The sequence below is a fragment of the Callithrix jacchus genome, chromosome 4 (genome assembly GCF_049354715.1).
Source record: "Callithrix jacchus isolate 240 chromosome 4, calJac240_pri, whole genome shotgun sequence".
In the NCBI taxonomy this organism is placed as follows: Eukaryota; Metazoa; Chordata; class Mammalia; order Primates; family Cebidae; genus Callithrix; species Callithrix jacchus.
The window spans coordinates 47,078,104-47,092,259 of record NC_133505.1 but is presented as its reverse complement, the minus strand read 5'-3'; the positions used below and the strand labels follow the sequence as shown (position 1 = coordinate 47,092,259).

Sequence of the window (14,156 nt, the reverse complement as noted above, 5' to 3'; positions counted from 1 at the left end):
GATGCCAACTTATCATATGTCCTTGCCTTTTCCCTTCAACCAAATAAGAATTCTAATCTTTCAGATTCTGACACTGGTTTCCCTACTGGGTCCACAATTTTCCCTCCACCATGGCTTTGCACACTCACAAGCAACTCTTAAGGAAATACCTTTTCCTGCTTGATTCTTCCCTTAATACCTGCATTTCCCATTCCTTGCAGCCTATGCAGTGTCTGGCCTGAACCATAATGGTCTTAAAGGTAGAATCTAACCACATGGACCCAAAGTCTGAGACATACCCCAAGAATAGCAAACAGAAGGGTTTGCAGACACATAGCACTTCTACTTCCTGACTAGCATGCTAGCCAGTAAGAATTCCTCCAAAGAATGCCAACCCAGAAATCCAGATGACAACTACTTAAAGTGGAATTACCAGTTCTGCAGGTGCCCACTTCCCCATCTTAGTTCTAGCAGTTACCCTTTCATGAAGGCAGTGATCAGCCCGCAATGCCTATACCTATACCCTTTGCAGAGGGTATAGGGATTTCAACTGTGGTGTTATCCAAATTTGTGGCCCAGCAATTTTCAGGTGAAGCAAGATTGATCATTTATCTGGCTTCCTCCCTAACCAAATGCAGGAATGATCCTCGGGACAGGCCTGAAGCCTGGTCCTATAAGAAATTACTTTTTAGAAATTGGCCTTCCCTTCATCTAATTGTCATCATCTTGGAAACACATATAAGATTGCTTTGCACCAATTGCTTAGAGAGACTAGAAAGACACGTAGTAGCCAGAGTCATCACAGTAACTAGAATAGTCATTGGGGAAGGGACAAGCAAACCAACCCAATTTGAGAATGGCAAAGAAAATCCAATTACTGTTTGGTTGGTATTGTCTACAGGCAAGACCAATTATAGAATTTGATGAACCCAGTGCAAAATGAAAATGCAAGACATTTACTAAAAAATTATCAAGAACTTCAAAATGGTGACAAAAGATCATCAAACCAAGCACAGTGACATTCTAAGCAGAGAGCCCTCTGTAACTACACAGCCCATATGTCCATGAAGCCAGCCTTGACCACAGCAGAAAATTCCAACAGGGAACTTGGGTGACCTGGGAAACCACAGCCTACCTTCAGTTGCTTGCTATGGCACCTCTTGTTTTATATACACATCTCCATGCACTCTCTATACTTTGCCATTATAATCATGTCTTTGGATCAATCACATCCCCCATCTTACTGTTACAACTACACACCAGGACCAGGAGACTGAGCAATCTCATTCATACTGTCAGGGAACTGCTGGGACCGTATTCTTAAAAGGATACTAGACGACATGAAGTGCAGACAGGTTTGCAGAACTTAGCAATGCACTGTATCAGGCAAGGGAGTTGATCTTTTTTTTAATTTGAGTCTGAGTCTCACTCTATCACCCAGGGTGAAGTGTAGTGGTGAAATCTCAGCTTACCTCCCAAGTTCAAGCGATCCTCCTGCCTCAGCCTCCAGAGTAGCTGGAATTACAGGTGCATGCCACCCCACCCAGCTAATTTTTGTATTTTTAGTAGAAACGAGGTCTCACCATTTTGGTCAGGCTGTTCTCAAACTTTCAACCTCAGGTGATCCCCCCGCCTCGGCCTCCCAAAGTGCGTGGATTACAAGAATGAGCCACCGCGCCCAGCCGTTAGTAGCTCTGTTAGGCACTATTCCATAGAACCGTGGCTCCTAGAGCAAGCTAAAGAGTTTTGCCCATGTTTCATGACCCCTAGAAAAGCAGGGGATATGGCCCTCATAGTGACAACCTCACTACAAACCCACCTCACCCCAACACTCTCACCAGTGCATTCAAGTGAGACAATCAGCTCACCAGCAGTCTGCACCTGCTCACTGGTCTTTCTGGGATACTGGCCCCATTCATTCCTAGGGTTGAGAAAAAGCCCAAGAAGCTAATGGTAGTTTTATGGAAAATTATCCTGTAACCAGAGCTATCAGGAGGGAAGCTATGACACAAGTGTATCATATGTTACTGTAATTAGAGTGACCATATTAATTTATCCAAAATTTTTAGTAGTGTCAGGAGGCACAGTTAATGATGCCAGGAAAATAAGCATAATCCAGAACTGTTCCTGGCACCCTGAGATATATGGTAATCTGACCTGCAGTCACAGCACTATGTTTTTGCCCCTGCCTTCATCTTCTATCCCCTCCCCATCCTGCCCAACTACACATCACTATTTTCTACTACTGTATACTCATACAATAGTCACTGTTCCCTGACTTATTTTTGCAGTTTTCTCTACCAGTGATTGGCATATGTAGTTCATATAACCTGTACTTATAAAACATTACCCTACTGTCACTCAACGAACCCTCTAACTTCTGACATCATTTTGAGTTAGAAGTTTAGCCAAAGTTCTAGTTGCTAACTCTTCTCTTCTCCCTCCACAACAGTAGACCTGACTAGAAATACCATTCAACTGACTATAATTACATAAAATAAAGCTTCTTCTCTGGTTAGTAAAATTCCAACTTTTGTCTTTTTCTTTTTTCTTTCTTTTGCCTTTTTTTTTTTTTTAATGACAGAATCTTACTCTGTTAGCCAGGCTGGAGTACTCACTGCATCCTCCACTGCCCAGACTCAAGGGATCCTCCTACCTCAGCCTCCTGAATAGCTGGGACTACAGGTTTGGACCACCATGCCCAGCTAATTTTCATATTTTTCGAGAGACAGGAGTTTTCCCATATTGTCCAGGCTAGTCTCAAACTCCTGGCCTCAAGCAATCCTCAAACCTCAGCCTCCCAAAGTGCTGGGATTACAGGCGTGAGGCACTGTGCCAACTTTGTCTTTCTAAATGATTTTTGGGCGGGGCGCCAGTGGTTCACTCCTGTAATCCCAGCACTTTGGGAGGCCAAGGCGGGGGGAATCACAAAGTCAGGAGTCCCAGACCAGCCTGGCCAATATGGTGAAATCCCGTCTCTACTAAAAATGCAAAAAAAAAAAACTAGCCAGGCATGATGGCACATGCTTGTAGTCCCAGCTACTTGGGAGGCTGAGGCAGAAGAATTGCTTGAACCCAGGAGGCAGACATTGCAGTGAGCCAAGATCACACCGCTGCATTCCAGCCTGGGCTAGAGGGAGACTCCGCCTCAAAATACATAAATAAATACATACATACATACATACATACATAAATGATGTGCTGTTGTTGTTGTTGTTGTTGTTGTTGTTTATGACAAGTCTATTTTCTTAAGTTATTCACTTTCCCAAAGCCTGTTGAGGGTGGGGGGCTAGGGGAGGGATAGCGGGGGTGGGGAGATTGAGGAGGGCTAACACTAGGAGAAATACCTAATGTCGATGATGAGAGGGCAGATGGATACAGCAAGCAGCAAAACACCATGGCATGTGTATACCTATGCAACAATTCTGCAATTCTGCGCATGTACTCCAGAACTTAAAGCATATATGTATGTATAAAATGATAAGACAAACTTACAGATGGGCAATCCAAAATTAATTCTTCAACAGTTACTATGTCCAGGCCAAGAATTTCTGCTAGAATTTCGAACATATATTTGTATGAAGGGTCAATTTTCAGTCTTCGGCTTTCCCTTGCGTCTCTAAATCTTGCCTTAGGAATGAAAACCAAGTGTAAAAATTGCAATTCTGAAGAAAAACCATCAAACTATTTCATATTTTGTAAAGTAAAAGTATTTCGCATTTGTAAAGGAAAAGCCGTAGGCATGAAAAATCTTATTAGAAGCAAACCTGTTTCTCTTTTAATGTTTCCTGTAGATTTGGGATGCCACTCATGCTCCGACGGTATCGGGAGGACCCCCAGGAAGACGGAGAGGACAGCACATCCGAAATCACTGATTGAACCGGTCGCGGTCCAAGCCTCGGTCGAACTCTATTCAGATCTGGCTCAGGATCATCTGGAAAAACTATCCCTTCTTGAGAAAAAATGAGATCCCGATAATCCTCCGCAGGAGGAACAGCATCTTCTGCGGAAAGAGAGAAATTATCTTCTGCCGGAGCCTCCACTGTTGGAGGGCGCGCGGCCTCGTCCTCTTCTGAACGGGGAGGGGCAGCCTCTTCTGTAGAGGGAGGAGCCTCTGCTCCCGCAGGAGGTGCACCACCTTCTTCAGCGTCCTTCTCCATCCTCTGTCGTGCAGAAAGCCTTATACTTCAAAACCTAGAATTACAACATAGGTTCATTTAAAACTACAGTAAATGGAGTGTTTCATGTTTTTATTCCTCCCTTTTAGCTAGACAAGTAGCAAAGTCATCAAGTTCTCCCTTGCCATATTATCTGAGGAAGCTTAGTTTATGGGGCTAGAGAGGTGATATTTTTAGGGGGAACAGCACACACACACACCTGGGAGCTTTTTCAAATTTTAAATGCTACTCTTGATAATCCTATGGCCCTAGAGGACTGTCCCTCCACCCACGTCCCATCCCTGCCATAGTCACCACGGCAATTCATTGGAGGGCACCCGTCCTCGGGTGCCTTAAAAAAGATTGAGAGCCACTGCATTAGAGGACCGACAGGAGATCACTGCAAACGTACTCACTGTGCAAGAGACTGAGCAAAGAACTTTGTAGACTCTAAATGTTCTTTGCTTCAAGGAACTCTGTGATGCAATACAGTTCATCAATCAGACATCCTGCTGTCTGCCATCTCATCTATGTGGGCATAGCCTCAAACCCATAAAAGCATCCTCTTAGCAGCCAAAATAAGTAACTCCAAGTCTAAACAGAAAGTTCACACTGAAAAGTGATTGTGACTATTTACTGAGGCAACAATACTACAGAAAGCATAAATCTAGCCTACCTAATCAGAAAAGCTCTAATAATAAAAAAGTGTAGAAGTTATGAACACATAACCATGAAAATTAGGGGACACCAGTGGAAGAGGAGATGTCAGTTAGACAAAAATCATATTGTAGGACAATAATGACACCTCCAGCAAAATATACATGTTTTTAGGATGTGGTTAAAATCCAGAAACCAGAATAATAGTAAATACTTGGAGAACAAAAGGATACATTCCCAAACACCTAAGACAGAAAAAGAGGCTTTCTAGCGAGAAATTCTGAAGACACAGATGCAGACCGGGCCTAAATAAGATGGAGCTTCTTAGGACGGGTCACTGGCAGACACACACAGAGGCAGCCTGTCACCCATGCCCCGCAATGGCCCTCTCCAAGTTTTCCAGAGAACTCACAAACAGCTATCATTGTCTTGTTTGATACCCTTAGTTGGCGTACTCAAGGACAAACTGACCTATCTTTCAGCTTCCAGCTAACCCACTTGCCTCTAGATGTGTCAACATGAACCATTGTTCCCAAACTATCACCAGGGTTTTTAAATCTTCCCTCTCCCGACCCTCTTCTCTCTCTCTCTCTCTCTCTCTCTCTCTCTGTCTTTCTCTTTCTCTCACTCTTTCTCTTTCTCTCACTCTCTTTCCCTTTTGCAACAGTGCCTCACTTTGCCACCCAGACTAGACTGCAATGACATGATCATATCTCACTGTAGCTTTGAGCTCCCAGGCTTGAGTGACCCTCCTACCTCAGCCCCCCAACTAGCTAAGACTACAGGTGCATGCCACCAGCCTGGCTTGCTTATTATTTATTTGTTTGTTTGTTTGTTTGTTTGTTTATAGAGACAAGTTCTCACTATGTTGCTAAGGCTTGTCTCAAGCTCCTGGGCTCAAGCACTCTTCCCACCTCAGTCTTCTGAATAGCAGGGACAACAGGAATACACCACCATGCATGTCTGTTGGGGCTTACTCAGGATGGTGGCAGAAATATTAAAGGAAAGTTATAGAACATAGTCACAAATCCTTTTGGAAGGCCTAAGGGTTATTACTCAGCTAAAGGCAGCTTTGTTCCTTTAGTTAAATAATTAAACTCCCCACATTTCTTTGTCTCTATTCTAACTAGCTTGTTGACTCATGAAAACTTTGAGCCAAATGGTCCTCTCAGAAGTAGGTTGACCAGGGAAATTATCCTTTATGGTGTTTGCTCTGGGCATTGATACCTAAACGTTAATCTTTCAAAGAACTACTCTCTTAACCATGTTAATTATCTACAAGTATGTTCACTCAGAGCCTTTGTTGTTAAATCTATACTGAATAAATGCAAGGAGGGAGAACTAGTGGGTGTCCTGTAGCTGCAGTCTCACTCTGTGGGATGGGCAGGATCCCCTAGTCCACTCATTCACTGTACTCTGTGTTTCAGTGTATTTATTCATCTGCCATGGAATCACGGTCTGCAAGACAGACTACTGCATGTGGTGACCATGACGTGACCAATGTCACACATGGATAATTGTTTTATATTTTATTTTTTACAGACAGGGTCTCACTCTCTTGCTCAGGCTGGTCACAAACTCAATAATTCTGAAATTTTTTATCTTTTGAGGTAATTTTCTACATCTTTGTTCCCCTTCATTATTTTTCTTTTTGTCTCCTCTGTACATTTTCAAATAACCTCAGTTAGTGATTCTTTGTTTGATCTGCTGTTGAGAACTTCTAATAAGTTTTTTAGTTCAGCAAATGTATTTCTTAACTCCAAAATTTGTTTTTTTAATCTCAATCTTTTTGTTAAATCTTCTCTGATAAATTTCTGGATTGTGTGTGTGTGTGTGTGTGTGTTATATTGGAGATCACTGAGTTTCATTAGAACTGCTATTTTGAACTCTTGGCCAGAGGGTTCCCAATATTGCCTTCTTTGGGTAGGCACTGCTTTCTTGCTTTGTCCTTTTGAAGAGGTCATGTTCCCCTGTTTGCTGTTGTTTCTTCTGAATGTATGTCTATGTCTTTGTGCTGAAGGATTATTTACTCCAGTCTTCTCTGTCTGGCTGGCTTTGGTTTGTGTTGGATGTGTCTGCTTAGAGTCTTTATAATTTACCTGTAGATTTTCTTGTCTTTTTCACCAAGTCACTGGCTCTTTTCCAGCACTAGATGTCAGCCTAAGCCCAGGTTTGCCTCCATTCTGGTAAACAACCTGCTGCCCAACCAAAATGGGGGAAGTCCTAAAGGGATTATTCCCGCAGTGCGAGAATGCTGGCTAGTGGTTCATGCCGAAGGGACCTGTGGGATGAGCGTCCTTTAGCATGGTACTGCCAAACAGCAACTCTGATTTGGTGTCTTAAGTTACAGAGCAGAGTTTCCAGGGCTGGGGATGGTAGTCCTACCTCCCTCCTTTGTGTCTGGCTGTCCTCAGGGGTATTTCTCCCTTTAGCACTGCCGATGCTTCCTGTGGATTGAGGCAAGAACAGGTCTCCTGCCACAGAACCCAAGGTGATAACAAAAGTTGGTTGTCTACTTCATTCTCACTTTTCCCATTAGAGAAACCATGAGTCTAGGAGAAATTTTCCATTTGCCTGGTGCTAGGCAGACTGGAATAAGGAGTGTCATTATATGGAAGTCCAATTCTCTTACCATCCTCTTAGAGGTTTTTGCCCTTCTCTGTGGTACTGAGAATGATCTCATTCTTATATCTGAGTTTTGGGATATTGCTGGTAATAATCTTAACATTGTGTATTTGTTTCCATTTTCTGGTGGTAAGGGAGAAGAAGCCAGCTTGTTTCTATGCCACCATTTTGAAACATAATGTCAGGGTGCATTTTTGAGCTTGGTAGGGTTTTAGGGCTACACCTTAATGGTTGGCCCATTCGAAATAAAAATCTTTGGTGGCAAGTCTAATGCTGAGCGGAATAAGCATCCATCTTGAAAAGGCAGCCCGGGCACTCCTCTATGGCTAGAGGAGGTGGGCTGTAATGATCAGCTGCGTTAGCTACATCTTCTCCTGGTCTCAGGAGAAGCCCTGTCTCTTGTCTTAAAAATACAATTTCACAGTGGATTGGATAAAAAATATACACCATGGAATACTATGCAGCCATAAAAACAATAATGTCCTCTGAAGCAACATGCATGCAGCTAGAGGGCATTACCCTAAGTGAACTAGCACAGAAACCGAAAACCAAATACCGCATGTTCACACTTATAAGTAGGGACTAAACACTGGGTATCCATGGACATAAAGATGGAAATAGTACACACTGGGTGTACAAGAGGGGGAAGGGAAGAATGGGGGTAAGGACTGAAAAACTACCTGTTGAGTACTATGCACACTATTTTGGTGACATTTAATCATACTCCAAACCTCAGTGTCATGCAATATAGCTTTGTAAGAAACCTTCACATGTATCCTCTGAATCCAAAATAAAAGTTGAAAAAAAAAAAGGCTACTTCAAGCCACAAGTGCTCAGCAACCAGAGCTAATATACCACCCTAGATGCCTGAAATGCAGCTAAGACAAGAAGTCCTGAAGAATTCAGTCTCATTTAGGAGATAAAGTAACCTATATGAATCAATCAAGAATGTGAAATTGTGAGGTTCTGCTGGAATTTTTAAAAGAAAGAGATAAATGTGGGCAAAATAGACAAAAAGGATTTCATGGAGGATTTGAACATTAGTTGGCCTTAAAGGAATAGGAGTCAGTAAAAGCAGATGGAAGAAATTTCAACAGTGAAGTAAAGAGGTAAGGTAAAAAAAAGCTATGAATAGGTTAAATTAGGGAGAATTTAGTTGGGAAAAAAAAGTTCAGAACCGTCATATCATATTCATTCTTCCAAAAGACCACAAATGGCAAGGATTCAAAATCAGTTAAAATAAATAAAAAAGAAGTGTGGTTTTTATACAAGCAGACTTTGTGACTATGAACACTGACATACAGACTTGTTTCTGTGAATACTGAAAATTGATAATCAGGGATTCATCCCTTTTGTGACTAAGAAAAAAATAAATTATAAATAATTTGGTATAGTTTGAATTTTGTTAAAATAGATCATATACCTAAGATATCCAAAATAAATACATAAATACATGACCACTGCCATTTTAGAGAGATTTTTGCTTAAGGAGGTTGTAGAATTTTCCCTCTAATACAATACTGTAATTCGAGATGCGTTTTCTACATGGTTTTTGAGTGTCGAATCTTACTTGGCAAGTAACAAACTCTAAATACTAGAAGATAAACTTAAGACTTCCAAAGACTGATGCAATTACTTGATTTTAAGTTAGAAAATATATGCAATTACTTTATATAGAGGAATTCCTAAAAACTATAACAAAAATGAAAACATCTTACCAACTATATATAGATATGCATACATATACTGTATATATACACATACACATGCATACACACAAGGTTGGTGGTTCACTGGAACATGTTTGTAACAGCAAAAACAAGCAAGAAAACACATAGACACACACACGCCTTAGAAACAACCAAGATATACCTTAATGAAGGGCCCACTAATTGTACTGTACTACCCTTGTTCAATAAAATTTTAATGCATCATTATTGATATGAAGAATGAGGTAGGGCTATATATGCAGATATGTAAAACTCTCCAAGATACATATCGTTACATAAAAAAAGCAAGATACATTACATAATAACACCACCTGTATAAATTTTGTGAAGTGTGTATATGCGTATATGCAGTATTTCATCAATTCTAAGATGAACACTTTAAAAAGGTTTAATCGGCCGGGCGTTGTGGCTCAAGCCTTTAATCCCAGAACTTTGGGAGGCCGAGGCAGGTGGATCACGAGGTCAAGAGATCGAGACCATCCTGGTCAACATGGTGAAACCCCATCTCTACTAAAAATACAAAAAATTAGCTGGGCATGGTGGCGCGTGCCTGTAATCCCAGCTACTCGGGAGGCTGAGGCAGGAGAATTGCCTGAACCCAGGAGGCGGAGGTTGCGGTGAGCCGAGATTGCGCCATTGCACTCCAACCTGGGTAACAACAGAGAAACTCCGTCTCAAAAAAATAAAAATAGGCCGGGCGCGGTGGCTCACGCCTGTAATCTCAGCACTTTGGGAGGCCGAGGCGGGTGGATCATGAGGTCAAGAGATCGAGACCATCCTGGTCAACATGGTGAAACCCTGTCTCTACTAAAAAATACAAAAAATTAGCTGGGCAAGGTGGCGCGTGCCTGTAATCCCAGCTACTCAGGAGACTGAGGCAGGAGAATTGCCTGAACCCAGGAGGCGGAAGTTGCGGTGACCCGAGATCGCGCCATTGCACTCCAGCCTGGGTAACAAGAGTGAAACTCCATCTCAAAATAAATAAATTAATTAATTAAATAAAAATAAAATAAAATAAAAAGGCTTAATCAACAGCATTTTTTGTTTCTCATCATTTTTAATGCAATTACATAAAATACCTAATTCTATATATATAGAATTGCAAAAAATTGTAATCAGTAATAGTTCAGATTTTATAAAGTACATTATAAGCTCTCCAGGGAGAATATACAATAATTATTAACAAGAATCACTTTGGATGAAAGAGATTGAAGAAGGGAAGTAGAATAATTTTTACTTTCTAATTTTCTAACTTTCTGTATGGTTCTTTTCTTAAAAAAAATCATGGTATATTTTAATTGTATTATATGTGTGCATATCATATACAGTAACATACAATATGTGTGTGGTTTTTTTCTTTTGTGTATATATCTTAGGGGTTAAAAATTTAGGACCTAAGGTCAGGCACGGTGGCTCATGCCTGTAATCCCACCACTTTGGGAAGCCAAGGATGGCAGATCACTTGAGCTCAGGAGTTTGAGACCAGCCTGGGCAACATGGAGAAACCCAGACTTGACAACAAATGCAAGAAATTAGATGGGCATGGTGGCATGCACCTGTAGTCCCAGCTACTTGGAGGGCTGAGGAGGGAGGATAGCTTGAGCCCAGGAATTCGAGGCTGCAGTGAGCTGAGATGGCACCACTGCACTCCAGCCTGGGTGACAAAGTAAGAACCTGTCTTAAAAAAAATTAAAATTAAAAAATTAAGACCTAAAATTCCCTATGAATCTGCCCCCAAGCATTCACATTCTGCTGGCCCAAAGGACACAGAGTGACTGTGGCATCAACAGTTGTTCACTTTCTCTGGGTCCTTCTCTCCTTCACAGACAACTCGCTCTGTTGCACAAGCTGGAGCACAGTCACGCAAGCACAGCTCACTGCAGTCCTCACGTCCTCGGCTCAAACGATCCTCCTACCGCAGCCTCCTGAGTAGCTAGGACTAAAGGTGTATACTGTCACACTTGGCTGTTCTTTTTTGGTTTTGATTTTGGTTTTTCTGTATAGACAGAGTCTCACTATGCTGCCCAGGCTGGATGCAATCATTTTCAATTCCCACCATCCCTTCTCCTTAAGTTCAATTTTAAGGATTCAGTGAACTTCCACGAAGTCATCCCTGGTTATTGTCTTTTTTTTTTTCTTCCTCTGGACACAGTTTTGTGTTGGTAGTAGTGGTGGAGAGTTCTTAGTAGTTCAGTTTTGGATACTTAAATTTGAGGTGACTATTGGTATTAGGCATCCAAATAGAGATATAAAGAAGGCAGTTGGTTATTTTTTTTTTTTTAAAGAAAAAAAGGAGAGAAGGAGAAGAAGAAAGACGAAGAAAAAGAGGGAGAGAGAACAGGAATATTGCTTTATTCTAAAAAAATGGGTATTAATAATGGCAGATCAATATTTTGTGTATTTAAAGTGGAGAATGTATATTTTGTATATTTAAAGTGGAGAGCTCTATAAATATTTATTAAGTTTACTTTTTCCGGATCTGAGTTCAAGTCCTGGATATCCTTATTAATTTTCTGTCTCGTTGGGTCTAAATCTCTTTATGGGTCTTATGTATCTGGGTGTTAGGATCGTTAGCTCTTATTGTTGCATTGATCCTTTTATCGCTGTATCTTTGTTGCTTTGAAATCTATTTTATCAAATGTGAGAATTGCAACTCCTGCTTTTTGTTTATTTATTTATTTTTGCTCTCCATTTGGTTGGTAAATCTTTCTCCAACTCTTTGTTTTGAGTCTTTGTGTATCTTTGGATATAAAATGGGTCTGGATGTAGCATACTGTTAGGTTTTGGCTGTATCTTTTGATTGGGGAATTTTCCATCCCTGGTTATTTTCAGGAGCATTTCTAGGTGTTGGAAATGCTCACTTACTGTAGTATTCCTAAGTGTGGAGGAGTCCACACTTAGGAATACTACAGTAAGTGAGCAAGTTGCACACCTGTGTGCTGGATACAGCCAATTCAACCACAACCTTTTATCTTTTACCCATTCTGTAACCCTATCCCTGAATGCATTAGTTCATTCAACATTGTTGAGTGTCTTCTGCATGCCTGGCCACTGTGGCTACATAAAAGATTGAGGACTTCTTCAAAGCAAAATGTAGAATCATTGTTTGATTCTATTGACTATTGAATACAACACAAGATGATCAATGTCAATAATAGGTGAATTAACGAAGGGCTAAGGGAGCTTAGCAGGCAGCAAAACTTCTTTTAAAAAAAGCTTGACAGCGAAGGTGTCACCTGAGTCAAGTCTAAAGAACAGCTGTCAGGAGAGGATGGGAGAGAGAAACATTCTAGGCAGAAGATGGAGACAGTGGGGTACAAAAGCAGAGAAGCAAAAATAGCCACAACTAGTTTGGGAAAAGTGGTAAATTCAGTGATGAGACTTTTGGGCTAGAGGGAAATGAGAAAGGTAGAGGAACGGAAAATAAGCCTGGAGGAATTGGGTATTTTTTTCTGTCTTACTTTTGATTTTTTAAAAATATATAGGTATATATTTTTTATTTTAATAGCTTTTGGGGTGCAGGTGGTTTTTAGTTACATGGATGCATTGGATAGTGGTGAAGTCTGAGATTTCAGGGTCACCCAGGTAGTCTACATTGTATGCGATATGTAGTTTTTGTTTTGTTTTTGAGACAAAGTCTCACTCTGTCACCTAGGCAACGGCGAGGTCTCAGTTCACTGCAACCTCCACCTCCCGGGTTCAAGCCATTCTTCTGCCTCAGCCTCTTGAGTAGCTGGGACTGCAGGTGTCTGCCACCATGCCTGGCTAATTTTGTTGTATTTTTATTAGAGACGGAGGTTTCTCCTTGTTGGTCAGGCTAGTCTCGAACTCCTGACCTCGTGATTCTCCCGCCTCGGCCTCCAAAAGTGCTGGGATTACAGGCGTGAGCTACCGTGCCCGGCCGCGATATGTCTTTTTTTTTTGTTTAATCCTTCACCCCTTCCCACCTTTCCCCTTCTGAGTCTCCAAATTCCACTATACCCCTCTGGATGCCTTTGCATAGCAATAGCTTAGCTCCCACTCTAGGTGAGAGCGTGAGGTATTTGGTTTTCCATTCTCAAAATGGGGAGTGGGTATGAAGTCACTTAGACGTCCAACGAAGAGACTGACCAAAGGCAGTGACTCAGCTGGGGTTTTGAAGCAGGAGACCCTGGGTTCAACTAACAGAGGCGGGGGACTGACTTGTATCTTGGATTCCAGTCCCCCAAAAAGAAGGAAAGTGGGCGGGGAACCCTGGCTGCTGGAGGGCCTCCAGGGCAAGGGCCGGCCGCTCCTAGCGCGCCCCGACCTCACACTCACCAGCCGCGCCCCGGGTCCCGATGGACCGACCACTCAACACACCGAGGCCGGGCCCGGCGGCTGCGCTGCCCCCGGAGAACTGCTCTGGCCTCCGCGGCCGCGAGCGAGGCTGGCGGTTGGGAATCCGAGACAGGCTCGCTCCGGGGCGCCCCGCGAGGGCTCCACAACACACCGCTCCCTTCGGTTGGACAGGCACGGGCAGCCCCCGCGCTCCCCAATAAAGGACGCACCCACCCCACGGAGCCCGAGGACTGAAACATTGTTTAGGGGACCCCCGGCACTGACGGGCTGCTTCCTGGAGATTTGGGGTGCGGTGCCAGGGGCTTGGGAGGATTCCCGCGTATTCGTGGAAATATGTAAATATATAAAATAATGTTTCTGTGACCTTTACAGTTTCTGAAGTTACTGAGTATTTTCCTTGAGAATATAAAAATGTTTTCTTGAGAAAATAAAAAATGGGAGTCAGTGTGTTCAGAAACCTGACTGATGTGAGAGAAAGATTCTGGGGGAAAAGTGACTTCTCTCCCAAGTCCACCCCTCCCCTCTCCAGTATGTTTCTGCTTTTGCTGTAACTGCCTGACATGGTGTGAGCGGTCGGCTTCTAGTTGGGTGTCTTAACTAAAGAAAAAAATTCAGTCTTTTAAATAATTAAAATTAGTTTTATTCAGCTGTCTTACTGAGGATTGCAATTCGGGAGAGTTTCAGAGTT

The 14,156-nt window shown here is 42.3% G+C and overlaps 1 protein-coding gene across 7 annotated transcripts in view; it reads right to left on the bottom strand.

Annotated features, from left to right (window-relative positions):
- The window catches only part of DNAH8 (dynein axonemal heavy chain 8), a 346,427-nt gene extending 332,899 nt beyond the window's left edge, over positions 1 to 13,528 (bottom strand). For 4 of the 7 annotated variants that reach the window (XM_054254946.2, XM_054254948.2, XM_054254949.2 and 1 more), the window contains exons 1-3: positions 13,448 to 13,528; positions 3,747 to 4,173; positions 3,475 to 3,609 (exon numbers count right to left, since the gene is read on the bottom strand). In XM_054254946.2, the coding sequence (XP_054110921.2) occupies positions 3,475 to 3,609; positions 3,747 to 4,139 (528 nt within the window). In that variant the 5' untranslated portion in view covers positions 4,140 to 4,173; positions 13,448 to 13,528. Of the gene's footprint in view, positions 1 to 3,474; positions 3,610 to 3,746; positions 4,174 to 4,451; positions 4,572 to 13,447 lie in introns of those variants that run through there. The other 3 variants (XM_078369092.1, XM_054254947.2, XM_054254950.2) reach the window with 3 other exon arrangements.
- Positions 13,529 to 14,156: the final 628 nt, after the last annotated feature.